The sequence below is a fragment of the Rhinolophus sinicus genome, linkage group LG01 (assembly GCF_036562045.2).
Source record: "Rhinolophus sinicus isolate RSC01 linkage group LG01, ASM3656204v1, whole genome shotgun sequence".
NCBI classification, from domain to species: domain Eukaryota; kingdom Metazoa; phylum Chordata; class Mammalia; order Chiroptera; family Rhinolophidae; genus Rhinolophus; species Rhinolophus sinicus.
The window spans coordinates 56,851,379-56,878,640 of record NC_133751.1 but is presented as its reverse complement, the minus strand read 5'-3'; the positions used below and the strand labels follow the sequence as shown (position 1 = coordinate 56,878,640).

The 27,262-nt window shown below is 51.4% G+C and overlaps 1 protein-coding gene across 2 annotated transcripts in view; it reads left to right on the top strand.

Moving 5' to 3' along the window:
- The window catches only part of XXYLT1 (xyloside xylosyltransferase 1), a 165,250-nt gene that overhangs the window by 3,003 nt on the left and 134,985 nt on the right, over window positions 1-27,262 (top strand). For both annotated transcript variants that reach the window (XM_019723388.2, XM_074329703.1), the window contains exon 2: window positions 26,281-26,428. In XM_019723388.2, coding sequence (XP_019578947.1) covers window positions 26,281-26,428 — 148 coding nt within the window. The remainder of the gene's footprint in view (window positions 1-26,280; window positions 26,429-27,262) is intronic.

Sequence of the window (27,262 nt, the reverse complement as noted above, 5' to 3'; positions counted from 1 at the left end):
AAATATTTTTCTTAGTCACATTTATTTCAGTTGTAATTGTATAATTTACTGAATGAATTATGTCTCTGCCTTTCTAGACTATAAACTCCTGAAGGGCATGGACCCTGATTTCTCTTACATATTGTATCCCTAGCACCAGACATCATGCCTTCTACATGGGAGTGCATTTTATACTGGGGATCATTTTTCAGTATTAGGAGAAAAGAAACTGTAGAAATTCTCATCCTGGTTGCATCAGAGCTGGAAGAGATCTTTACCAGCACAACAGGTGAGGAAATCTGCCCGAGGCCACTGGGGGTTACTGACCTGTGTCCTAAGCCAATGTTTTCCCCTTCGTACCACATTTCTCCTTTAAGGAGCACTTCTTTTAAGATAAGATAAGAAGGACAGCTCGCTCCCAGGGAGAGTTTCCCTGAAGTGTGTTAGCACACCTTAGGAAGAGGAAGGCAGCTCCTTGCCCACCCTAGTGTCCGGAGACAGCTGGGGGCCCCTCCTCCCTCAGGGTGGGCTCTGGGACTCCATGCCTGTTCCATACAGAGCAGCCCCGCATCTAACAGTGAGCTGGCCTATAACTTGTGCTGACACCCGTAGGCTATTTTCAAGTGACACAGAAATACCTTTTGGTTGAAATGGTTGCAGAAATAGATCATACAACATGATTAGTGACCTCAGATCATATTTTAGTTAATATCTTGTAGGTATTTAAAATACCTAAAAAACATTCACTTAACTAGAAAAATCTTGTTTCAACTATTATTGAAAGTCTTTCCATACCTACTGGTTTGTTGTCCTCTAAAAGCTTGTTCACCTATGTAATAAACACCCAAGCCTTTTACATTCCTGGTACCAGGTAAGGAGTGGCCTCTAGTCTGTATAATAGGTCCATGGACTAACTGCATAGAATCACTTGGGGACAGTCACTAAAAATACAGAATCCTGGGCTTTGCCCCGTCTGTGGGTCACCTCTCCTAGGAATCTGAGTTTGTGGGGCTGCAGAGGCAGGTGTGGGAGTCACAGCTGTAGAGATACAGGAGCACCTGGTGCTCTCCTGACATCTTTTAGACCCTTCTCGGGGATTCTGCCCTGTGCAGCCGCCCCTGGGAGGCACGATGCCTGGCGCCCACTAGGCATTCAGGAAACATTTGAGTAGCTCTCGTCATCCAGGCTATCCGGTCTCTGTGAGGTTGGTGCAAAAGTCATTGCTGTTTAAAAGGTTAAACATAATTGCAAAAACCACAATGACTTTTGCACCAACCAAATACATTCACCTTGCTAAAATGCTGATGTTATCAAACCACTTGCACTGAACACCTCCTGGCTGCCGGCTGTCATCCCGGGTTATTCCAACATTCTAGACTTACAGCAGCTGGCTTCAGCGTCCTCGTCCAGCCTTTGCCCCCCTCACAGAGCTTTGCTTGCGCTGCTTCTGCACCTTCTGTTATCTCATTCTGTCTGTCAAGTGGAATCCCACACTTCTCAAACTTAGATCAAGACTTTTCTCTTGCGTAAGCCTTCCTTGCTGTTTATCAGGTTGGTAGAATATGCCATGAAAACCGCAAATAGTGGTGGTTTAGCAAGATTGAGCTACATTTCTCATCTAAACCAAGTCCAGAGGCAGGCACCCCTGGGCTGGCGTAGGGGCTTTGTGAAGTCGTCAGCGTCCTCGGCTCCTCCCAGCTCTGCTTCACCATATCCAGGGAGTGGCCCTTGTCCTCATGGCCCAGGATGGCTGCTAGAGATTTAGCCATCACGTCTGTGTTGCAGCAGCAGGATGGGGAACCAAAGCAGAGGACCCAGTTAAAAACAGGTTCCGTTAATCAGGAAGGAGAGGAGAGCAGGTTTTGGAGTGGACAACCAGCTCTTTCTGCCTCACCTCTCAGGAGCCCACACAGCATTTTGAAGCCCCAGGAATGACCAGGCACCTGCTGCATGTGGACGCTGAATTTATAGCTGCAGGGGACACACGGGGGTCAGGCACAGCCCATGCCACCCAGGAACCCGTGTCACTTAGCATCACACTCGTGTACATCCTCTCCTGCCACAAAACTCAGTGGGTTGGACAGTAGATGGTCCTGAGGGAGTGAGACAACCCTGAGTTTCACGCCAGTGGGCCAGTTACTAGCTGGGGGATTGTGGGTAATCCATCTCATCTCTCAGGGCCTCAAGCTCCTCAGTGAAACAGGATTAGATACCCTCGTCATGCTTGGTGGTGAGGATTGAATGCCACCATGCTGTAACTCGTTTCACCCAGTGAAGCTGTGTTGGTAGTTGTGTGTTCAGTCTTACAATGTGGTTCCAATCGGCTGCCTTCTGAGGAAATCAACGCAATGAACGGCCCCAGTGCCCCTGTCATGACGCAGCACTGAGACGATCCTGCGGCCACCTCCTCCTTCCTTTTTGGGGTGGCCAGACCCCTGCAGAGATGCCTGGTGAGGCTCACCTTTGGGGGGTACAGCAGTATCGTGCGGGAGACCCTGCTCGCTGCGCCATTTGTCATGCTGGGAGGCCTGCGGGGTCTCTGCTCCCGCTCCCCATACAAGAACGCAGGATATGGTGAGGCCAAAAAGGAACACCCACGGAGCCATAGGTAGGGGAGTCATACCACTATATTCTCTCTGGCGGCACTATACTCTCACTGGAGGCTGGATCCACACTGTCCACAAACCGCCATCCACACTTGCCAGCACAGCCACCATCTTCTTGCTAGCCCCCATTCTTCCTCTCTTTCTCTGCTAGCGTAGCCACAGCAGTTATATTAGTGGCCAATGGCTCACTGGTTACAGCTGACAGCCAACTAGCCACAGCTGATGGCCATCCCATCACAGTTGATGGCCATTTACTACCTGAGCCAGGCACCTGTCTATGTGAGGCCGAGAGCCTGGAAACTTCTTTCTGGGGCTCTGCCCCCACAAGCAGTATTGCTGCTTTGTGGTGTTTCTCTTATGCTATCACTGCGCTATCATTAGATGCTAACCACTCAGGCCTTCCATGAACCCCTTTTCTGATGCAGCCCCCAGCCCAGCCCTCATGTTCTTTCCCATTACCTTGTTTGTAGCACATATTCATTTGTTCCTTCATTCATTCATTCCGCAGACGTTCCTGAGGCACTTGCGCTGTGCTGGGTACCTGTGAACAGGAAACAGGACCAAGTCCCTGTCCGCACAGAGCTGACCTTCTGGGGTCGTGGGGGGTGGGATGTGAGACTCAGCTTTAATCAGAGAAACAATACACGTAGAGCGAGTCAGATTGGGATAAGTGGTGCAGAGAACAGTCAAGCAGGGAAGGACAGATGGCGTGCATGTGTGTTGGGGTGGGGAGTTGTTCACTCTTTTGTGCCTGTGGTCAGGACGGCTCTGCTGATAAGGTGACATTTGGCAGGGTCTGAGGGAAGTGAGAAGGAGAGCTCCAGTCAGAGAGACGGCTCGGGCGAGGGCCTTCGGTGGGACTGCTCTGCAGGCTGGAGGAAGTAACCATCCTGTTCATCTGTTTGTCGTCTGCCTCTCCCTATTGGAATATAATCACGAGGGCAGGGGCATTACTTCCCGTCTCTGTCTGATCAGGCAGACAGAAGCCCATAATTGCCACCCCTGTTTCTGGCTTGATTGGATGTGACAGACACGGGGCAGGAGCCACCTACCCTGGAGCACAAGACCCAGGTAGACTTCTGGAGGGACAGGCAGCTCTGCACAGCCGCCCGCCTCGCTGCAGGCGTGGACAGGCTTCTGCAGAGAATTCCAGAGGAGAGGGGTAGACAGACCTGCCAGACTCTCCCGTCAGATCAGCGCCTCCTCCTGCCTTCAGGGAGGCGTTTGTGTACGTGGTGGGGCAGGCGTGAGGACCAGGGAGCAAGAGGCCGGAGTGCTGGTCTGGGGTGGTGGTGTCCTGCATGGTGAGGGAGGTGCCCTCTTTCCCCCATCGCTGTCTTAGCACAGGTCCTGGCGCATTCTAGGTTCTCAGTAGTACTTGATAGGTGACTGACTGACGGCTCTATGAATGAAACCCAAGACATCGTAGAAGAGTTCTTGGTGAATCTAACTTCCGCCTCCTCAGAGCATGACGGTGGGTGGCTTAGTGTCCAGACACGTTAAGACTCAGAAGGAAGCCATGTGCATTCCACACTTAAAAGTGATTGTTGCATTCCTAGAGGAGTGTATGCTGAGGACTAGGAGTGACGACAAATGTTACTGCTCTTTGTACACGTTAGGGATTTCCAGAGGTTCTTGTACTGCAAGAGCACAACTGAGTGTCGTTGAGAAGATGAGTGCCTGAGCTCATAGTTGGGGCTGGAAACAAGCCTGAGTGGAAAGCCCTTGATGCTGGCTGTCTCACCGATGAAGCTAATAACCAACAGGTGACACTGAAATGCAGATTCTCTAGCTTGTCACAGCAGCAGGCGCCTTGCAACGGAATGAAATTTTTGAATAGGTTGTAGCAGTCGGGGAAAGAGGTGATCAAAGTCTTGTGTCCTGAAATGAGAGGCTCTTTAGAAAGATAAGCTGCCATTTTATACTATAGAATTTAGAGAACAGTGGTAGTTTACCAAACACATTTAACATTGGAACGCCTTTAGATTATGTGTTTATGAAACAACTGTAGTAGTTTATGTTTCTTGTGCATGTTTCTTGTGGAGGACTTTAGTCACGGATCTGTACGGAATAAGTTGTATAGTATTATTGTATCATATACAATAAACTGAATAATTTCACAGGTATGTGTTGAAATTATAAGGTAAAGCCCACATATAACATAGGCCAGGGATCATCATCCAGATGAAATACATCGATACGTGGGTGATTTGTAAATGCTCTGGGGGCTTCAGTGCATAGATGAAATGTTCCAGGTTTGGGCGTCAGTAATTCTTTATGATTTCCGGACTGTTCTCTCTTCCCATAGGCCATTTTTTGAAAGACATAATTACATTTTTTTGCAATTAAAAACTGAGATATTCACATACCATAAAATTCGCCCATTTAAAATATACAGTTCAGTAGTTTTTCATATATTCACAAGGTTGTTCAATTATGACCACTAATTCCAGAACACTTCATTACTCCCAAAAGAAACCCTGTACCCATCAGCAGTCATCCCCATTCCCCTTTCTCCTCAGCTCTGGCAACCACTAATCTCCCTTCTCTCTCTGTAAATTTCCCTGTTCTGAGCATTTCATAGAAATGGGCTCATTTATATGACCTTTTGTGTCTGGCTTCTTTCACTTGTAATTTTTTAAGGTTCATGTTGTAACGTGTCAGTACTTCATCCCTTTTAATGGTTGAATAATATTCCATTGTATGGATAGATCACATTTTTTTTTTCCAAGTCAAGTTGTTGTCCTTTCAGTCTTAGTTGTGGAAGGCACAGCTCAGCTCCAGGTCCAGTTGCTGTTGCTAGTTGCAGGGGGCGCAGCCCACCATCCCTTGCAGGAGTTGAACCTGCAACCTTGTGGTTGAGAGTACGCGCTCCAACCAACTGAGCCATCCAGGAGCTCAGCGGCAGCTCAGCTCAAGGTGCCGTGTTCAATTTTAGTTGCAGGGGGCGCTGCCCACCATCCCTTGCAGGACTCCAGGAATTGAACTGGCAACCTTGTGGTTGAGAGCCCAGTGGCCCATGTGGGAATCGAACCAGCAGCCTTCGGAGTTAGGACCATGGAGCTCTAACCACCTGAGCCACCAGGCTGGCCCCACATTTTTTTTTAAATTAAAGTTTATTGGGGTGACAATTGTTAGTAAAGTTACATAGATTTCAGGTGTACAATTCTGTATTACATCATCTATAAATCCCATTGTTGTTCACCACCCAGAGTCAGTTCTCCTTCCATCACCATATATTTGATCCCCCTTACCCTCATCTCCCACCCCCCACCCCCCTTACCCTCTGGTAACCACTAAACTATTGTCTGTGTCTATGAGTTTTTGTTTCTCATTTGTTTGTCTTGTTCTTTTTTTGTTTTTGGTTTATATACCACATATCAGTGAAGTCTTATTGTTCTCTGCTTTTTCTGTCTGACTTATTTCGCTTAGCATTATAATCTCAAGATCCATCCATGTTGTCACAAATGGTCCCATTTCATCTTTTCTAACTGCCGAATAGTATTCCATTGTGTTTATATACCACAACTTCTTTATTCATTCATCTATTGAAGATAGACCACATTTTATTTATTCATTCATTAGTTGATAGACATTTGGGTTTCCACTTTTTGGCTATTATGAATAATTTGCTGTGAACATTCGTTTACAAGTTTTTGTGTGGATGTATGTTTTCAGATTGCTTGAGTATGTACCTAGGAGTGGAATGGCTGGGTCATATGGTTACTGTTTAACTTGTTGAGGACCTGCCAGACTGTTTTTCGAAGGAGCTATACCAATTTACATTCTCACCAGCAGTGTATAAGGATTCCAGTTTCTCTACATCCTCGCCAGCACTTGTGTGTTTTTGATTATAGCCATCCTAGTGGGTATGAAGTAGCATTTCATGGTGGTTTTGATTTGTATTTCCCTAATGACTAATGATGAGATGATTATATATTGATAAGGACAACTGAATAAATGTATTTGGTCTTTTTCTTACGTATTTACCAAAATGCATTTTACAAGAAAAAACAGGTACCTTGACTCTCCTCCTCCCCACCCTGAAAATTGTAACATCACTGGAAACGACGGTGGTGTATTCTGAAGAACATGGTTTGGAAATTTCTGATGTGGATAGTAATGTTATGCCTAAAATCAGAAAGTGGGTATTATTACTATGGAGACTTGATGAGGAGAATAACAGTAACATTTGTTCAGCACTTTAGAGCTTATAAAAGTGCCTTCACAAACGTCTGGTTTGAGCATCACTGTGATTGGGGAGGGGGCCCCCCATCTCAGAGATCTGGTTCTTACTTGAGCTCCCCCACTAAGCCATGAGACTGGGCTGTGTAACATGCTTTGGGGAGTTAGAGGCACCACAGATAGGGAGCTGGGGAGGAGGAAGTGGGCTGTAGCCCACCTGACAGTCGGTAGCACCACCCTGCCCAGTTGCCCCAAGTACATTCAGTTTGAACAAAGCCTGTGCTTGCTGCCAATGCAGCTTCAATCTCACTGGTCTCCGCAGAGCCTTGTGGACTCCCCAAGCATTGAGTGGGAAGAAAACTCTGAACCTCTCTGCGCGGCCCTCCCAGTGAGCTGACAGGCCCTGAGCAGGGGCCACTTGTTCAGATCCAGGCAGAGTTGCCCTTAGAACCAGCCCAGGCCCTTCCCTCTTCTGTTTGAGTGTCAGCATTATCAACAGCTTCTGTCCTCTTTGGGAAGGTGGGTGAGAGCCAGCTCACCCCAACTCCCACATTAGCGAGGGAAGGTACGGACCTGTCTTCACCTTCCCAGCCAGGCCTCGCCTCCTCGTGTACCCACGGATCTCTCTGGTTGGGGACGGAAGGCATCTCAATGACCTCCAGGAGGCTGAACCTTTGCGGGTCCCTCCGGGCTGGTTTCCCAGCTGCCTTGTGCCTGAGATAGTGCCAGGAGTTAGTATTGGGCTCCCCAGTATTCCTGGGAGGAAAACTACGTGGTGTATGTACCCTCTCCTCGGGGTTGCTCGCTGGAGGGAGCTCCAGGGCTGGAATCAGCGCGCACCTCCCAGGCCAGGAGGAGGAGGAGCTGCTGGAGTGCAGTCCACACCGGACCGCCGGTGCCCCCTGCGGGTCACCGTGTCCTCGCTGAGACTCTCTCCCGGGAGAACTTGCCCTCCTCGCAGGCCTTAAGAGCCGTGTGCCGCGCTTCACGCGACCGCTGGAGGGCGCCGCAGCACCACGGTTCTGGGCAGGAGCCCCGCTCCTGAAGGCCGCCTTGCTCGGCTTCTCCCACCAGGCTAGCCTGGGGCACGCGCAGGCTCTTTTTGTTCTTTCTCCGCGAGTGTCCCCCACTCCCTGCCCCTCCGTGGTTTAGAAAGGAAGGCTGAAATGAAAGGGAGTCTGCGTGGCGATTGTGGGCGGTCATTTCCTTCCTGCGCCTGGTGTAAACCTGCTTTGTTGAGGCCCTTTGAAAAAGGTGGATGAAAAAGAAACTGGGATGGCTGGATCTTGGATGGAGAGGCCTTCAGCGCCTCCCCGCAGCTCAGCAGACGGGGGCGGGGTGTGTCTGTGCATCCGAGCCTCCTAGCCCTTCCTGGGTCCCCGCTCTGTGACTCCAGCCAGGCACCGCCCACGAGGCCTCGCAGCTTCCTAGGGCGCACCCTTTACGCTCCATCTGGGGTCTCTCACACCTAGAGTGCGCCCTCCGTGTGCAAGGAGGCGGGCTTCCTCGTACAAAGGTGAAATATGCCTCTTACAGCTGCGTGCAGGTGGATCCCCTGTCACCTACCACGAGTGGCTAGGTTTGCTCTGGGTCTGCGGCCCAGGTGTCCTGGCACTTGGTGGGAAGTTAGGCCAGTGGCCCGAGTCCCGGAAAGGCAGGCGTGGGGGAAAGGAGTGCGGTGACTTGCGTGCTGGTAGGCAGCGTGACCGTGGCCGAGTTGCCTAACTGCGTGGAGCCTCCTGCCTCAGCCTTCAGTCAGATGGGCTCAGACGACACCCACCTCAGGGCCATGCACAGCGGGGGATGGGGGCGTTCCCAGTCTGCCTGTGGCTGAGGGAGCCAGGCCCTGAGAGGAGGAGCTGGGCTGCAGCTGGAGGGGCTGAGAACAGAGGCCTACTGCACCTGCGGCAGCAGCAGCCGCTCAGAGTACCTGTCTGGAAAGGGAGTGCCCAGAAAGGACGCCCTGCTTCCCTTCCTCACACCCTGCCCTGTCCAGAGCTCTTGCCTTTTGTGTAGACCACTCACACTGGCCTGTGGGTTGCTGAGGACCAGGTTAGGTTGCTGGGGTAACGTCACTTTCCAACCCTTTCCCCCAGGCCTCAGAGGGCTGTACTGGGGGCCCTGGCTCCAAGAGGCAGCTCTGTGCTCCCATCCCTGTTTCAGGTACTGGTTCTGAGCAGCCGAGCCAGGCCCTGTCATCTGGCACAAAGCCTGCTGTTAACTTAATGTCTTTTAAATTAAAGCCATTTATTTTATGTATTGGGGTAATTACAGTTAAGCAGCCCCATTAAGCGATCGTCCTGCTGGTGCGAGGGAATGTGCCCAGGCTGGCTTCTGTTGCCCTGCTTTGGCTTGGCCAGGCCCGCTCCTGGGAGCACACTGCTTCTCTCCCTCTTCTCTGCAGCTCACCACCCTTCACACCCCCTGGCAGAGTCTGTCCTGTGCCTGCAAAGGAAAGGCCCCCGGGCAGGAGCGCATGGCTTGGAGCCCAAGACTTGGACTCAAATGCCGTCTGTGACATAAGGGAACAGTGTGGCCCTCGATGTAACTCCTTCCCCTCACACATGACCTTACAGGGTGGCTATGAGATAAAAAGGAGGCAAGGTTCTGGCACGTGGCAGGTGGCTGAGTGGTAGCTGCTACGAATGGTACCTGGGTAGGTGTTGGGAGGAGTGAACCTTTTCTCCGCATTTTAGAAGGCAAATCCGTGTTGATTCAGTTGGAGGGCAGTGGAGCTGGCGTGCAAAACAGTGTTCTGCCCAGGTTTATTTCAGGATGTCTTAGTCTGTTCAGGCTATTAAAACAGAATAACCACACCCTGGGTGGCTTACAAACAATAGAAATGTATTCCTCACGGTTCTGGCGGGTGGAAGTCCAAGATCAGGGTGCCAGCATGGTGAGGTCCTACCAAACGCCCTCTTTGTTGCAGACTGCCATCTTCTCAGTGTCCTCACAGGTGAAAGGGGCTAGGAGCATCCTGGAGCCTCTTTTATGAGAGCAGTAACCCCATTCCTAAAGGCTCCAAACTCATGACCTAAGCACCTCCCAGAGGCCCCACCTCCAAATCCTATCACATTGGGCATTAGAATTTCAACATAGGAATTTTAGGTGGAGGGGACCACACATATTCAGACCATAGCACACAGGATGTCCCCATGTTCTTTCGCGTCTTCCTCAGTCCCCCAAACTGTGATATTCCCTCCTTTGTCACTTCCCCTTGATGCACTGTTTGCCCCCCTCTGAAAGCACCGACACTGTAGCCTCAGTTCATACCCGGTTGTGTCCATGCTTTCTCTTCTAGAAAGAAGAGGCCCTGATCTTCATGCCTTCCCTCCCCTCTGTGCCTAGCACATGTCTGGCTCTGGGTGGAGGCTCAGCAAAGGCTGGTGGATTTGGTGTGTGTTCTGGAGCAGGTGCTGCTGTTTCTGTCAGGATGGTGAAGCTGGAGCCTATGCTTTGTAGTGTGTGTTTAGGCAACATGGACGATCGTGCTGCGTATTCTGGGGGGATAGAGTCTTCTCTGTGAATGTTCCTTTCTAGAAGATCCAATTTAGAAGGTTCTAGAAGGTTCCAGTTCAAACTTGTTTCTGGTAAACCATGAGCACTTTTCATGTTTTGTTTACCTCTTCTTAATGATATTTGATTTGTTTTCTTGATCTAATTGCACACAGCAATTGTTCCTAATTTGGGGGGGAATTTAGCCAAATATAAACTAAATGATTTTGAAAAATCAGACTACTGGGGAGACCCACATAACCCCAGAGCTCGCTCACATCCCCCCCTTTCTGCCCGTCCCTCTGAGTGGGGTCTTGGGCTTCATCCTCTGTGGCTCATACCCCACCGAGTGGTGTGAGGGGTCCTGCTCTTGCCAGATCGTCATGGCAGTCCAGGATGTGGGCTCTGTGGTCAGGCTCCTTGAGGCCTGGTCAGTGTGTCCCCAGGGGGGCGGGCAGGAAGACACAGGGCAGGGATTTCCAGATTTCCCTGGGGCTGGCTTTGTGAGGCTAGAGGGGCTGTCTGTGGGGGTCAGGGAGCTGTGGGATGTGCATGCATCATAAATGGGTAGGACGTGACCCTTCCAGTCTTACAGAGGAGGGAACTGAGGCAGCTGGGGCAACAGACTGGCCTTTTCGCCTGTACGTGGCGGGAGAGTCAGGCCCAGAAGGTGGGGGAGGGGCAATCTGAGTGAGTGTATCGCTGTCTGGCTGGTTGGCCGGCTGTGGTCAGGCATAGCCTGGGCAGGCAGGACTCCAGAACAGGCAGAGAGAGCCCCAGAGCCTGTGGCAGCCCGGCCATCCCAGGGAGCGTCTGCTGTCCTGTGGCTCTGCCTCACTGAACCGCCTGGAGTGGTGCACCTGAGCCACTTAATGCTTGTGGGACTTTGTTCAGGTGCATGTGCTTCTGGAACACCCTTCTTGCCCTCCTTTATCTGGGTAACTCTCACCCTTCAACATTACGCTCTGGTAGGTGGCAGTTACATGGGGGAAGCCCAGCCCTGACCACCCACCCTGGTCTCGCCCTTCTCTGAGCTTCTGCTGTGCTGAAAGTGGCCCCTCTGCGAGCTCCTGGGGGGCGCGGCTGTGTCAAATTTCCTTCTGTGTCTCTCAGACACAGTGTAGCACACAGCCTGGTGTAGAGTAAGACTCAGCACGAGCTTGTGGCACTGGAGGAGGTGTTTGCCAGCCCAAGTGGGCAGCAAAGTATAAATGCAGTCCTGAGGCCGGGTCCTGGCAGCCGAGCACGGCTTCTTTCACATTCTGTGAGCCGTGCTCATGTGCGAGACGGGCATGGCCAACTCCTGGAGTCCTTGGCCATCTGTAGAGGCCTCTTGATATAAAGTTGGCTTCCTTGTACTTTTAATGCAAGTTCTCCAGACAGGAAGTTGTCCGACCTGAAACCAGCCGGGAAGACCCAGGTGTCTTTTGGAGACTTCTTTCTGGATTTCAGAACTAGCCTGTTTGTATTACTGTGAAGAGTTACTGCTGCTGTTCTGGGGGAGATGGGAGGGGCTTGGACTGTGTTTCTCTTTTAGGGGCCTCACTGAGCTCTCCTTCACCTTATAAGACAATGAGGTGGGCGGCATTGGCCGCCTGATCTGCCCAGAGCCCTCAGCTGGTGAGCAGTGCCCAGGGCTGCTATTCAGCCTTTCCACTAAACAGCCCAGCCCTTCCGCATAAACACTCGTTCAGCTGAAGTATGGTGCACAGCCCTGCCAGGTACTGTGTTCCTGGCTTCTAGGGCCCTCTCTGACCCTGGCTTCCATGGGCAAGGCCCGTCAGTGTCTCTGAGCCTCAGCTGCTCACCTGTAAGATGGGTAGGAACGTTCCAGCCTTGAGTGATATTCCACGGCTCTCTTACTGCCATGTGGAAACTGGGCGCAGGAAGTGGTGAAGGACCTGTCCTTTCCAGCGGGTGGGAGACTGAGAGGGGGCGGGTCTTGGAGCTCCGAGTCCCGGGAATGGCTCCCACCAGCTCTTCCTTGTTCACGCTCCTCTCCCACTCTGGAGATACTGATTCATTTTTTGGCCTGTGCCCCAGGCCAGGCTGCAGCTCAGGATGAGGGGGTGAGGAGCATAGCATCCATCACCTAAGCTCTCTCAGACGTTTACCATCACCAATGATACAACAATTGCCACCATTTACGTGGAGATGTCCTGCTAGATTCTACCTGGGTTTTCTTATCTAATCCTCAGAACCATCAGTCCTATGAGGAGGGAGGTGTTCTTTTCTAGGAAGAGGTTTCATGGGTCAGCGTTCTGAGCCCCAGGCAGGTTCAGTAGCTTGTTCAGAGCCATACAACTACCAGCGGAGCCAGGATTGGAATCCGGTCTTTCTGACTCTTAAGCACGATGCCTTACTGCTTGTAATGTTGGTTTGTTTTGGTAGTTTGTTCTAGTCCCTCCACACAGGGGTGGTCTGGGAAGCTGGGGTCCTTCTAGAAGGGTTCGTGCCATGCCCCTGTGCCTGTTGCTCTCTGGGGCCTTACACATGTGTCCTCTTCCCCTGGTCAGTCTGCAGGTTGAGGGCCCATAGAGTAGTGTGAGAAGAGCAGGGGAACCTCAGAACCTGCAAGGGGCAGAGCTCTCATTCCTCCTGCAGGTTCTGCCCTGAGAACCAGCTGGCAGCCTGGGTTTAGCAGTAGGATCTTAAAGGACTGTAATGTTTGGAGCCCCACCTCCCTCATTTGGCAGCAGGTCCTAAGAGGTCAGGGCTGGAGGGAACTGGAAAGGCCATGTAGTCCTGCCCTTCCATGTTACTTGTGAGGATATCGGGGCCCAGAGAGGCCAAGCAACTTGCTCAAGGCCACACAGCGGGTCAGTGTACAGAGTCTGGGACCACATCTCCTGCTCCTGCTGTCTCCCTACCTCCTCTCCCTTTTCTTTGTTTCTGAAGCCAGTTCTGGGTTGTGCTGGTCTTTGTGTGCTTGTTTGTCTTCTGTTTTTATTTCTAGCCTGACACATTTTTCTCACCCACCTGTGACTGCCCTGCTGGTGCCTGTGTTTTGTGTGTACTGAATGGCTTTGCTTCACTTCCCACTGAGTGGCTGTTGCTGAATAAAGCAGACTGGGCCTCCTCAGAGGCAGGGCCCGGAGCCTTCCGAAAGGCACCCACTGCCCCTTGCCCAACCCACTCTAGGCCGTGTGTGTGATGGGGGTGGTGGTATAGGAATCCTGCTGCGGTTTCCTGCCTGGGTCTGTACCCCATCAACGCCAGTCCTGCTGTTTCTGTTGCAAGGACTGTGGGCGCTGGGGAGTGGGCTCCCGTTATGTGAGCTGACCTATACTACACACAGTAGGTGCTCTGGACACCTCTTCTGCTGGTTTACTGTCCACTCACCTGTAAGATGCAGCTCACACACCCACGTGGAGAGTCCTATCTTGGAAGGCCTGTGGCTTTCATCAGTCTTCTGATGTCTCTGTTATCTCCTGTTCTGTCTGCAGTGTTGGCGAAGCTGCCAGATGGGAGACCTGAGGGTGGGTCCATGTCTCGTCTCTCTCCCCCAGGTGCAGCCTCGCGTGGGGTGGGGGGCCTGTGTGTCTTGAATGAGTGTGGTGCTGGCTGCAGAGGGGCCTGGGTTAGATTCCAATTCCAGCTCTGCCTTTTCTCTCTGGGAGCCCCGTCTCTGAACTCCTTCCCCAGCTGCAGCAGGGGAATATTAATACCACTCAGCTCCAAACCTAGTGGGGATGAAATTAAATGAATTCATGTGTCTAAACATGCATGTAAAACATGTTTGTGCCCAGGACCTACGAGGTGTCTGGGGCATGGCTGCTTTGTCCCCCAATGAGGGCCATCGATGTCTGTGCCTGCCCTTCAGTGGCCGCACCCCGTTTGGGTCCACCCCTAGAATACCATCTCCTGGCTCTGCTCCCCTGGCCAGCACCTGCTCATCCTGTCATAGGTCAGGTCCTGGTGCAGGTGCCACATCTGCGTGGGCTGTGTGGATGCTCAACTTTGTCTTTTAAAATAAGAGCAGGTTTGGCCGAGTCCCCCCGTCCATATGTCTTATTAGCTTCTTGCATGTGCCGAGTCAGAGTGAGATGGTGTCTTGAGCCCAGACGGGTCAGTGGAGTAGCATTATGCCTCGTGGTCCCAGTCTTCTCACAATGGAAAAGGCACAAGCTTTCCTCTCAAGGGAATGGCTCCTGGGGAGGAGACAGTGATTTGGAAGCATCCCAGCGTCTGGACTTGTGCCGTGTTTGGCAGGGCAATGCTTGTTATTTCGGCAGCTGACTACTTGTTTTAAGAGAAGTTTAACCTGTGGTGTGGTCTGTGTGGGGTGGGGCTTCGGTCCTGGGCCCCCAGGGATGGGGCAGTAGAGACCTGGCACTGCTTGCTCAGTCGCTGCCGATGTCTGAGTCACGGCCAGACCCTTGGGTCCATGATCACTCATTCAGGGTCTGGCTGTGCCTGTGGGTCTCCACCGGGAGGGGCTGAGGGATGGGGCCTGTGGAGAGCCCTCCGGGAGCATGGTTCAGGGTGCCTGTCAGCCTGCAGCCTACAGTGGGCGGTGCTTCCGGGTGAGAGCTGATGGTGGCGCCACTGGCACTTGTGTGATGGCATCGTTTCTTCCACGTGTTCCAGTAAAACTCAATCGAGCTGATGACTTCTTTCATCAGTGAAGCGTGATCAGCCCAGTATTTCATCTAGGTTGCTTAGCGGCGTTTGCCGAGGATGGAAGATGTTACGTAGGTCTGTTCTGTGTGCTTGCCTGGTCTTCAGACGCTCCCAGCAGCTTTCTGCTTTGATCAGAAATGTGAGCACTGGAGGTTAGGTCCTGAGACAGCTCTCGCAGAGAACTGCAAGACTGTGAGAGCACATGCAAAATGAAAACCTTTTTTCCTTCAGGCAAAATTTCTGTCTCAAGTAGCTGGCTTCGGTAGAGAAATATGACCCTGTTGTTCAACCGCCTGGTTTTCTGGAGCTGTGGGTTTCCAAGTCCTTTTCTGTGACATGCGCAGCATCTGGAATTGACTTATGGGAATCTTGGGGGGTTTGTTATAGCCTGGACGTACGAGAGGGACTTCTCATTGCCCCATGAGAGTATTCAGCTCTGAGGAATCTGGGTCCTGGAAGGAGCAAGTGCTTAGAGGAACATGGGCTGGTGGGAGCAGTGACAGGACCCCACTGGGAGCCCATGGCGACCTGCTTCTACAGATACTAAAACTATAAATCTAATGAGTCATCTTCATTTTTCCATATTCCCTTGAGCCTCGCTCACTTGCAGGCGTACTGTTGGTGTAGCAGGGGAATTTGGGTCTCTGCTCATTTCACGTATGGGACCCAGACGTGGGGTGCCTCTCATAAGCATTTTCCCATCTTTCTGTCTGTCTTGGGCTTATTGTTTGTATGGCTGTAGTGTAAGTTATTGTCGTATTTCTTTTGTAAGCCATCCTGTGAGTTTCTGATTTTCACACTATAAATCACACCACAGAGAACATCTCTGTGTGTGTGTTTTTTTTCTTCTTACGAGCTGCTCCCAAGAGCCATTCTTTGAGTCTTCACAAGGAACACTTGACAATCCTAAATGGTCCTGTACCCACAAATTAATATGTAAAAATCGGGACTCAGCAGTAATGCTCCTCAATGCTCACTCTCTTTCTATTATAAAGAGTTTTACCAGCTGATTTACATTGCACAGCTCTGCTTTCTTTCTTCTTAGATAATATTTCAGTAAAATTGTTTTTATGTGTTTTTAGTATTTTATTTTTATAAACTATGAAACATCAAAATATAGAAAAGTTCAGAAAAAATATAACACTTATTTTCCTGCTGTATATGCTAAGTAGGGGCTAACATTTTGCTGTATTTGCATCAGATTCTTTTTTCAAGAAATAAAATATTATAGATACAGCTAAAGCCCACTTGTGTTTCTTCCCCAGCTCACCCACTCCAGAGGTGTTCAGTGTCACACACAAGAAGGTAGTGTGCTTTATGGAATTTGTGTTTTGTACTTTTACCACATATATATGGAGGGAGCCAAAAAATGTATACACATTTTAAGAAAGGAAAAAAACTATATTAAAATTGTAATAATATATACCAATAACAAAAGATGAATACAAGTCATGTGTACACATTTTTTGACCCCCCTACCACCCCCCTGTATGTGTCCATAAATATATATTTTTTTATTGCTTTGCATATTTTAAACAGTTATAGAAATGCTCTCATTATATATCCTTTTAATATTTCTTTCTTCACTGGATATTATAGTTTTGAGATTTTTCTATATTGGTACATGTAGGTCTTGTTTGGTCATTTTAACTGCTGTGTAGGCTTTCGTTATGGGTAGACCTCAGTCTATCCATTTTCCATCTGAGAGTTGGCTAGGTTGTACCCACTTTGTCATTACAAACGTAGGTTGTACCCACTTTGTGTCGTGATAATATTGCTGCAGTGAACATCCAGGTACCTATCTGCCTATGCATAGGTGCTTGGCTTTCTCCAGGTTCCACACCTGGAAGGGCATTTCTGGCCTGGGGTGTATGCATCTTTCCAAGATCTTGCTGAGCTCTTATCCAGTGGTCCCACTTCCACTCCACGTTCTTCTGAGCATTGGTGTAGACCCCCTTGCCTTGGTGTGAGTTCTGCTGCCTTTGTGTCAGGAGGCAGAACACGGAGGGCAACTCTGAGACTAGGATGGGAGGGAAATTGAGGGCAAACCTGAGTGTTCCTTAGTGCCCTTGCAAACTTCCTGGTTGTGTAGAGTTGTGGACCAGTCTTCCCAGCGTTTTTCAGAATCTCTGTAGATGAGGGTAGAGGGGCCGGTGTCTCTAGCGGAAGTGGCCTTTACTCAAGTCTTGACTCGATTGCTGTAAAGCTGTCTGAGAAAGCCTGGGGCTTGGCTCTGGGGCTGGTACCCAAGGATTTGCCATGTAACCCGGGGAGAGTCCTGTGTCCCCTTGCTGGGCCTTACTTTCCCTGTCTGAAACATGAGGGTTGAATCAGTGACCTGAGTGGCCTCTTGGCACTGCATGTATTGCTCACCCACTTTTTAGTTGTTTTGATGAGCAGAGTGGTCCCACTTTCCTAGCTACGGCTGCCAGGCCTGAGCCTGGGGCAGGGGGCAGCTTGGAGTGGGGGTGTCAGGTGCTGCCTTGCAGGTGGCCTCAGGTCCCAGGGGCCTAAGGCCAAAGCAGATGAGTGCTGACAGAGAGGAGGAAGCCAAGGGCTGCTGCTGGCCCTCGGGGACAGCCACGGAAGCCAGAGCAGAGGGGCATTGGTTTCTTTGCGATGAGTCCTTTTCAGGTCCGTGTAACGCCACCTGTATGGCTGCTGTGTGAAACCCTCACTGAGCCAATATTTACTGTGTGCCTAACAGGCGCCAGCACTGTCCCAGGACATAGATACACGATAGGTGAACAAAAAGAGTAAAAAATCCCTGCCCTGTGGAGCTTCCATTCTGGCAGGAAGAGGATTAAATGAGCTAATGCCGTGTCTCCGCTTGGCTGCCTGGGACACAATGAGTGGGGGCTCAAAAAGGGTTGGGTTTCATTTCATCTCTTTGTTGTTCTATGACAAGCAAATGTGTAAATAAATTGTGCAGTGTCCTATGAGGAGACTGTGTCATACTGTATGTTAGCAGGAGTGTGGGGTGGCTACTGGGTAGGTGGGGACACCGTCATTGAGAAGGTGGCATTTGAGCAGAGGCCTGAAGGAGTTGGCCAGGTAGCTAGTGAGAGAGCATCTGGGTGGTGGGAATAGTGAACGGGACGCCTGGCTGGGAGGTACCCGAGGGTGGCTGCGAAGGAGCAGGCTGGGGGAACGAGGTGGGGAAGGAAGGTGACGTAGTGGAGGAGGGCAGGTCCCGGCTGGTCCTGGGAGGGTTCTGGCTCTGACTGGGTGACAGGAGAAGCTGCTTCTGGGTTTTGAGCAGAGACATGTCCCTCTGGCCGCTGTGTGGAGAGAATGAAGGGAGACCTGTTGGAAGCCATTGTCCTGGCCCGGAGGAGAGGACAGTGGCCTGTGGGGATGGGAAGAAATGGGGGGATTCTGGACCTATAGAGGAAAAAGGGCCTTTAGTAGTTTACGGGAATGGAGAGGGTTTTTACACTAGAGATTCTTCAGACATGAACTTGTGGTCTCAGAGGGCTATAAACAACGTGTTGTCTCTCTGACAGAGCTGGGTCTGCAGTGTCCAGTCAGGGCTCTGCGCCCTCTGTGAAGGAGCACGATAGGGGAAAGGTGGAGCGAGGGCAGTCCTCATGCCTGAGAGGTGGTTCCGGTTCTGGATTCAGGAAGGCCTGGGCTCACAGCTTGCACAGTGACTTCACCTTTCTGGCCATGGCCACCTTTGTTATAAAGGGCACAGATGTGGCGAGGATCGGATGAGCTGGTGTTTATCCACACTGCTGCTGGACGCACATTGCATTCCATGGTTTGTGGTCTTACGATGAGCAGATGCCGTGCCTCGCATGGGGGCTTAGAGAAGTGCAGGGTCTTGAACATGGCCCAGGGAGACTGTCTTAGCTTGAGGTTACAGGAAGGGAGTTCGTGGAGAGCTTTAGACGAGGAGTCAGGAGATCAGGTTCTGACGTCAGCCGTGTGACCTTGGGGAAGGCCGGGCCCAGTCTGTGAGCACCTCCTGGCTGCTGGTGCCGTGCTTGGCATTTTAAACACATCACCTCCCCCGCAGAAGGAGGCGATGGGCAGGAGCGCTGTCTCCAGCGTCAGGTCATCCGAATGTTTCCTGCACGGCTTTTGTCAGTATCCTAGAGCTGCCTGCAGCATTCCCTACTTCATACGTATTTTAAACCCACTCACCTTTTTTCTCCCTTTTTTCTTAGCCTCTCCTTAGGTAATATTGTGTAGTCATAGTTCTCAGGTGTTTTTGCTAATTTTTCTAGTATCCTACCTATCCAGGTAAGTCCATAGGTATTAAAATGGCTGGCCTGTGTGCCCCCGAGACATCCCTGTGGTACTGCTCCGGAGGTGGGTGCCACATCTTGGGCAGCACTGGACGACCTAGGAGAGTGGGCAACCTCGGAAAATGACAAAGTGTCCTGGAGTCTGACTGCTCTGAACTCAATGGGCCCTCTGGGGGCCTCTGCTCCCCTGCGTGACTCCAGCTGTGTCCCCATCTCAGAGAGCCAGCAGGGGAGTGGGCGCCAGTGTGGACGGAGGCTCAGCGGGCCTCTGCGGGAGGGGGGGGGAGTGTGGGCAGCCCCCCTGGCTGAGGCCTGATGGAAGCTGGCCCCCATGCGTGTCACTCATTGGAAAATCGCCGTATTCTTTGGGAGGTCATAGGTCACGGGAGATTACCATACACACAAGCAGAGATCGAGGAATCTGGTGAAGAAGAAGACAGACCAACAGCCACTTGACTCCTTGGGGGGAGGTCGGCAAGACCGCGTGTCCTAAGATTTCATAGTCAGATCCTGATAGTGCGGTTTTCCCTCCCGTCTTCATCGCTGCTCCTTTCCCTCTTTACTTCCCTCTCATATTGTTTCTTTTGGGGTGGAAAACATTATTTTGTAGAAAACTGTCTTCTATAGTCAGGAAAGTTTAGTATTAAGTGGAAAAAATCAAAATGTCGTGATTGATAAAAGAGGCGCATTAAGGAATTACGATACCCACCGTGTAAGGATTGTTTGTTTTAAACAGAGGTCACTAAAAGGATTCTTTAGTGAGTGCATTTGTTTTTAAGGTGACTGCTCAGTGTTGTGCGATGGGAACAGCCAGGACTGGCTGTGTGTGGGAGGCGGGGGGCAGGTACCTACTTTTTTGGTCAGAGAAGAGCTCAGAGTTGACCTCTGAACTGACACGTGAATCACTTGAAGGATCTAAGCACCTGCAGATTCTGGGGGAGAACCTTCTGGAAACAGCCAGTGCAAAGGCCCTGAGGTATAAAAGTGTTTGGCATGTTTGTGGCATTGAAAACTGTCAGTCTAGGAGATTCTTTCCTTCATAGAAATATGCCTTTCTACGCAGTGCAAGTCGATGAGAAAACAATTTTGTTTTTTCCAGAAAAGCACTTTTCCTCCAGCTCTCGTTGGAATTGATTACAAAGATCACACAGATTAGGAATGTGTTTGTGGGAGCTGACCCGCCTTCGGTGGGGCCCACTGTGTCCCCACCCACTGCCCTCAGAGCAAGTCGCTGTGATACAGTTTCCCCCATTGTCCTGAAGGGTGCCGTGGGGCAGGGGAATAATGGGGGGCCTGCCCGTGTCTGAGAAATCTTAAACAGCTCCTCTTGGGGAACATGCCAAGTACTGGGCAGTTCCCTGAAAGACCCGCCCTGCTTCTTGGGCTCAAAGAGGCCTTTCCTCCTCTTTCTCCCCTTGTGTTCTGCCAGGCTGGCGGAGGCCTGCAAGCAGGGGCCTGGCACAGGGGGGCACGTTATTTCTGACTGTGAGGCAGGTGTCCTTACTCAGCGACTTTTTCTGACGTATTAGGACCTCTTCAACTCAGAATTGTGGTAATCTACCTACTGGTTTGGGTTGTTTTAGTAATTTTAGAAGCATGGTTTGCAAATGAGTACTCCATACTAAGCATGAAGAGTGTGGAAGGAACATGGCTGGGCATTGGCAGCCCCTCGCAGAGGTGGGACGAGGGGTGTGGGCTGAGCGTAGCAGGAGGGAGGACCTGGGGCCACTTTCCATCCCGGTCAGAGCACCTCAGCGCTAGGCAGCTCCGATTATTGCCAGGTAATATCTGGGACTACTTACTATAGAACGTATGTGTTCTGTCCTCAGATCTAGTTTTCTTGTCTGGTAAAGGCGTTCTAGCTGCACTGGAATGGGGTGATAATGTCAGCTGTTCCTTACCGAGCTCCAAAGCCCTTCGAGATGGGCACCATGATTCTTTCCCATTTTATAGAGGAGATAGAGTTTAAGTCTTTGACCTGGGTTGCCAGGCAACCAAGTGGCGGAGCTTACGTGTGAACCCAGAACTGCCCACCCCTTTCCTGGGCTTGACTCTCAGGAGGTACCTACTCCCCATCACTGGCGTGGTTCCAGCCCAAACTGGGTGCTCACAGAGCTGGGGTGATAACTCCATGGGGATGAGTTGCCCACTCACTGGTGGATGTTGCTGTTGACGGTGGCACACTTTCCTTGCCGAGGCCAGATGTTGCCACAGAATCCTTCCGACGCAGTGCTCTGGGCAGCTGCTTGAGGCAAGTGGACACCCATTTGCTGTTCCTGCAGTAAATGGATGCCAGCATATGGCAGGCTGTGCCAGGCACTTGGGTAGGTTTCCTAGAGCTTCGCGCTGTCACTCTTCCAGGGACAGTCTCTGATGGAGCCCGGGGAGGTGACGTTGTCCTGTGGCGCTGCTGTCTGTGGCTGCAGGAGCTGCCATTCTTCAACCCGGCCTTGGTGTTTCCTGGAAACCTGGCATCTCCTCATGTGCAGGGCCAGTCCCTGCCACCTCCCTCCTTGGCTCCAAGAGCATGGCCCGACCTGACTCCCAGTGGAGCACGCCAAGTGATGAATGAGCTTTCTCCACCAAGTTGAGCTAAGGCTTGGCATGGCTTTATGTCCCCAGTGAATGTTTAGGGGAGCCGTGGCCTGGCTCTTCAGGCCTGTCTGTGAGCCTGGTAATAACGCCTGCCCCTGCGTGCCACCTGGCTGGCCGTTCTGGTTGCTTTGGCCTCCCTGTGTCGGAAGTGTCGAGAATGTGCTGTGCATGGTGCATATGAGGCAGGCTTCCCCTCCCCCCACCCTCAAATTGTCCTTTATTAAGAGTTGAGGTTTACCAAAGTCTCGTATTACACAGTGCTCTCTCAACTGCATGCTTTATTTTGAACAACAAAGTACTGAGAACACCTTAGCCTGAAACAACCTCAGTCATTATTGAATTTGAGCACTTCTAGAAGTCACGTGACGACATGATTAAAAATAAACGGAGGCAAAGAAACGTAACAGATTTCGTCATTATTCCTGGGGTTTTGATCTCATAAGTGTGGAATATTGACACAAGTGAGTCTTTAAAGATTACTAATAAAAGGAGATAGTAAGTGGCTACAAGTCTATGATGATAGGCTGGTGAAAAACCAGCTGCTTTAATGATACGAACATGGATTCTTGTGGGTTGGGATACCATTTCCACTGGCAGCATCCAACATAAATTCACGAGGTGCTGTATCCAGCATGTTAAATGGATGACGAGGATGGTATGTTCTGGAAAACTGCTAGGGGGACTTGACTCTAGGGTTGATAAATGCATTCATGTTGAGGAAGCCCATGAAGAGTTCAGAGAGAAATCCTTTTGCAAGCTGGCTGTTGGAAAAATAGTTATTTTATAATAAATAGGATTTTTAAATTTTAAAATGTATAAAAATTAATAAAAGTTATGTCGTGATTTGACTTTCTAATCTATGTCCCTAAAAATCACATAGTTCAGTTGGTGCAAACCATTGTTTTGGGTCTTCTCATTGGCCAGTTGCCTTTGTTAGGGGTCGTCAGTCACCAACTGTCCTGGTTTTCTAGGTTATGTCCAGGGCTTCCTGTAGCCCCTGAGGGTGGGGGATTTCACCGAGAGGAGGAACGGAGGCAGGGGGCATTACATCTGCCCCTCTCCCTCTCTTTTCTCTCTCTCCATCACTCTTGCTTCTCTGAGCCTTCCGGGCAGCAGACCCTGGGCCGGGCTGGGCGTCTTAGTGCGACGGACGCCGACCCGGCTCTCGGAGGTCGTGGTTTGCAAATGTGTGTTAGACATTGGGAGGCCTGGGTGTTTTGATTCACACTTGCAGTGTCTGTGGTTTGCTTCTTGCTGCATAAAGTATATTCCATGGGACGTAATAATTTATCTTCAAGTAGATTTATTGTATGAAATATTCATTGGAGCAGGCTTTACCGTACAGCATTTGGAACAATGTACTGAGTACAGTTTGTCCTCATAAATCTGTTAATGCTGATGTGATGTAATTTGTCTCCTATGAAGCTTTGGTGGGAGATGGGGGCTTAAGTAGGGGAAGAAGCTGCCTGTTCGAATTGCTTTACCTCCCTTAGCTTGGCTGTGGCAGACCCTACTCTGAGTGTGTGTGTGTGTGTGTGTGTGTGTGTGTGTTTGGTTGCACATATCAATGCTTTCTCTCCCTTTTTAATGAATGCAGAGGCTTCCATTCCTGAGAGAGCCCTCTCGTCAGCTTCCAGCTTCTTGCCAAATGCCAGTTTCCAGCAGTGGTTTGGAGGCGTAATGAGACTCAGAGGGAAAAGCTGGCTCCTGAGTGAAGACTGATCTGTGAGGAGAGGGGGCTCAGGACTGGGGAGGGCGGGCAGGGGGCAGGAGTAAGTGTTGTGTGGCAAACCTCGAGCGCGGTGCTTTACCTGCTTGCTTTACCCAGGTAGCCCTATAGCCACCATAGGACGTAGGTGTTACCACTTCTGTATTGGAGGCTCAGAGAGGGTTAGTAACTGGCCCAAAGTGCAGTTTCTTTAGTTCAGCAAACCTATTCTGATGGCCTTTCAGCGGGCCAGGGGCTGGGCGCAAGGCACAGGGCAGTCACAGCCTCTGGCCTCAAGGAGTGTCCCATCCGGCAGATGTAGAAACAGACCTGTAGAGGAGCCAGATAGGGAAGCGGAGCCTCTCCCCATATGATGCTGGGTGCACAGGAGGGCGTGAGGCGTCATGGGAGGTTGTGTGAAGGCTGGAGTGGTGTCCACGTAAAGTTGGAAGACTGGATAGAAGTTTATTAGGCAGGTGGGGGCTGGGCAAGGGGCTTCCAGACAGCGCAAGGAGCAGGCATGAGTATACAAGCACACGTAGACACCCGTGGTGTGGGGGGCAGCGTGGGGACTGCCGGGTTCAGTTCTGCCCCATCCCCAGAGGAGGGAGGGCAGAGGGCAGCCAGAGCCACTAGTGCTGGACCTCATGAGCCTCGCTGGGGCATTTTCACTATAACCGAGGGCAGTGCGGAGCTATCAGAGGTTTTGAAGTCAAGGAGAGAGGGAAATGAATTTGTATACATAGAAGATTACTTGAGAGATACAATAGGCTGGTTTGGAGGAGGGCGAGGCCGGAGGTGGGGAAACCCGCCAGGGTTTCTGATGCCCATGCGGCCAGGAAGGCACAGGGACGGAGTGAGGGCCGTGTGGTGGGGCAGGAGGTGAAAGGCGGTGTCTGGTGTGGATTCCCCATCTCAGGTGGAGAGGCCACAAAAAAGAAGAAGTCAAAGTAAGAGGAAAAAACAGTCAGGAAAAGGGTAAAGGAAAATAGTACATTAGAAGAGAAATGCACTATCAAGAAATTCAAAAAAGACTTTTCTAAAGAAATAAAAGAAAGATTTAAAGGGTCACAGTTAGGGAAGGATGAGGACTAAAGCAATATAGAAGTTTTCCAGAGTTTTTTAATAGTGTTTTAGAAATGTAAGTAGAGCTAAGGAGAAACACAGGGTAAATGAGTTCAGATAAAAACGGGGTTCTGGCCAAGAGCAGAACGTGAAGTAGGGAAAAGCAGGCAGGGCGGTTGAGTAGCGCTGCAGGGCTGCGGGCGATCCTTCTAACCCTCTGACACCTGAGGGCTCTGGGAGTGCCGGCCGGGCAGGTGCCACCATGCGACTGGGCCGGGAAGGAGCCTGGGCAGAGGGAATGACAACACAGAGCCCACCTGCTTGGGAACTTCTGGGGCACCACCCACACCTGTCTTTTCTCCTGCTGCCCGGGCCCCTGACAGCCAGCCAGTCAGGGGAATTGGGTGGCCTCTCCTTTTGCCGTTGGAGCCTATTCAGGTAGGTTCATGGGCCTGGAGTCGGCCTGGTAGTGGCTTAGCAGCGTGTGGCTGCCTTGCGGGCTTGTTCTGTCCTGCGGCTGCTAGGGAAGAGGGAGGTGGAAGAAGGGTCTTCAACAGATACCTTGTGAGGGTTGAAGGACGAGGAACATTCTGGCTTGGGTGCGTTCAGTGAGTGCCTTTTGTGTGCAGTGGAGAGTTCTAGCTGTTGTGGGCACACAGAGTGGCAGGAAAAACTTACAGCGAGTATGTGAGCAGGATGTGTGCTCATCTGGTACTGGGATGAAGCTGAGGGGTGGACGTGAACACAGACTGGGGCCAAACAGGGAGACCGACTCATCAGGGTCCCATTAGTGCTCTTGGCTGTTCTAGTCACTGGTCCTGCCGAGGCCTTCCTCCTCCGTCAGTCGCTGGTAAGGAAAGAGGATGCATTTATAGCTGGGAGAGAGCATGGGACAGGGACTGGAGATGAGGGTTCAAGGTCTGGCTCTGCCACTTATTAGCTAGATGACCTCAGGCAAGTGTGACCTCCGTGAACATCTGCTTTCTTGTTTGCAATCTGGAGCTGTCATAGTGATGTCTGCCTCGCTGAGGTCCCCGGTTCTCAGGGGGATCAGGGTGTGTATGTGAGGGTGTTTCATCAACGGCAGAGCTCTGTTGGGCAGCTGGTGGTATCTCTAGGCTCTAAGTATTCTCAGGAAGGTGGTGCCAGCTTGTACCTCTCACCGCACCTCCAAAGTGTCTGGGACACTCACGAAATGCTAGTTGAGTTGATAGATGAGTTTACTGTGCCCGGAGGCATTTGCCAGGCCCGTTTCTCAGGGACTGTCTCACTGTTCACACTGTGGGACAAGGGAGGTGCGGCCCCTGACTGGCCTACATGTGGGACGTGTGCAGTGGCTACCAGGAGCAGCTATGCTGGGCCGGTGTCGCCACGCACACACACTGAGGGTCCTCATTTCAGGACCAGACAGTTCCCGTGGTTTCCGGTCACTGGGCACAGAGCTGCCTTCCGGATGGGCCAGCGTGAAGTTCAGAAGCCCGAAGCAGACTGGGGGCTGCTCCTGTGCCTGTCCTCGCCCCCACCCTTCCCGTGGCACCCCCCCCCCCATATGCGTGCCTGCACACCCTTCAACACTTTGTATCCCTGTCCTCACAGTCAGCCTCTGCTGACTCCCCGTTGTTCCCCGTTTCCTGAACTTGCACTAGGGACCCCCGGATTGTGGTCTTTGAGGGGCACGGTCTGTCTCCCCTCCGTGGGCCCATGTGTGGCTGGTTGTCTGGACCCAGTTTGCTCATGGCCGCAGTTTCCTGTTCCCTGTGCCCTCCTGCAGGTCGTCTTTCACGATGTCGCCGTGCTGACGGACAAGCTCTTCCCCGTCGTGGAGGCCATGCAGAAGCACTTCAGTGCCGGCTCAGGGACCTACTACAGCGATTCCATCTTCTTCCTCTCGGTGGCCATGCACCAGATCATGCCCAAAGGTAACCTGATGCCAGGGCAGCAGCCCCTCCGGTTTGGTGTTTGCGTCTGGTGCCCTGGCTGCACAGTCCTGCCAGCGCCCTGCGTCAGAGGAGCTCCACTGAAACACGAAGGAGAGGGTGCGGGGGCAAGCCATGCCCTTTGTGTAACAGAGAATGAGGGGCAGGGCCCTGGGTTGCACGGCCCCGGGGGCCATTCACGAGGACACAGTGTGGTGTGGTGACCCTAGACTGGGGGCATCTGGGCTCCAGCCCCAACTCTGCCCCTCTGCCCCCCCTCCCTCCCTGGGACTCACTTTGCTCATTTGATGAATGGCAGGTAGGACTAGATGACCCTCCCTCTAGATCTGTTAGTCTGTTCTTTCTAGTTTGAACCTGTACTTATCCGATTTTAAAATATCAAATCTAGATGTGAGAGGTGCAAATTGTGACTGAGTAGGACTTTGTTTTGAAACTCTAATGCACGATCAGTGTGTTTTCTGCGCTTTGGTCCCTCAAGAGTAGAAGAGATGTGACTGTCTGCTCTGTGATAGGTCTGCTCATCCTTGGACTAGAAGACTTGTTTGTGGGGGGGTCTCACATGGGGTGTCCCAAGCTTCGGGATTTTTCTCTTTCAACTAGCCCTTGTTTGATTCTGGAGCCCTGGGTATTGTCCATCTTCTGGCCATGATAAACCATGACCTGGGCCTTTTAGGGGTGATAAGGAGAGTTTTGGGGTCTTGGAGTAGCCGCTTTCCGAACTGTGACTGGTTGAGTTTCCAGCAGTTCCCAGACCAGACAACCCGACAGCCAGGCCATGTGCAGGCCTGCTGTTCCGGCCCAGCAGACCGGAAGTGA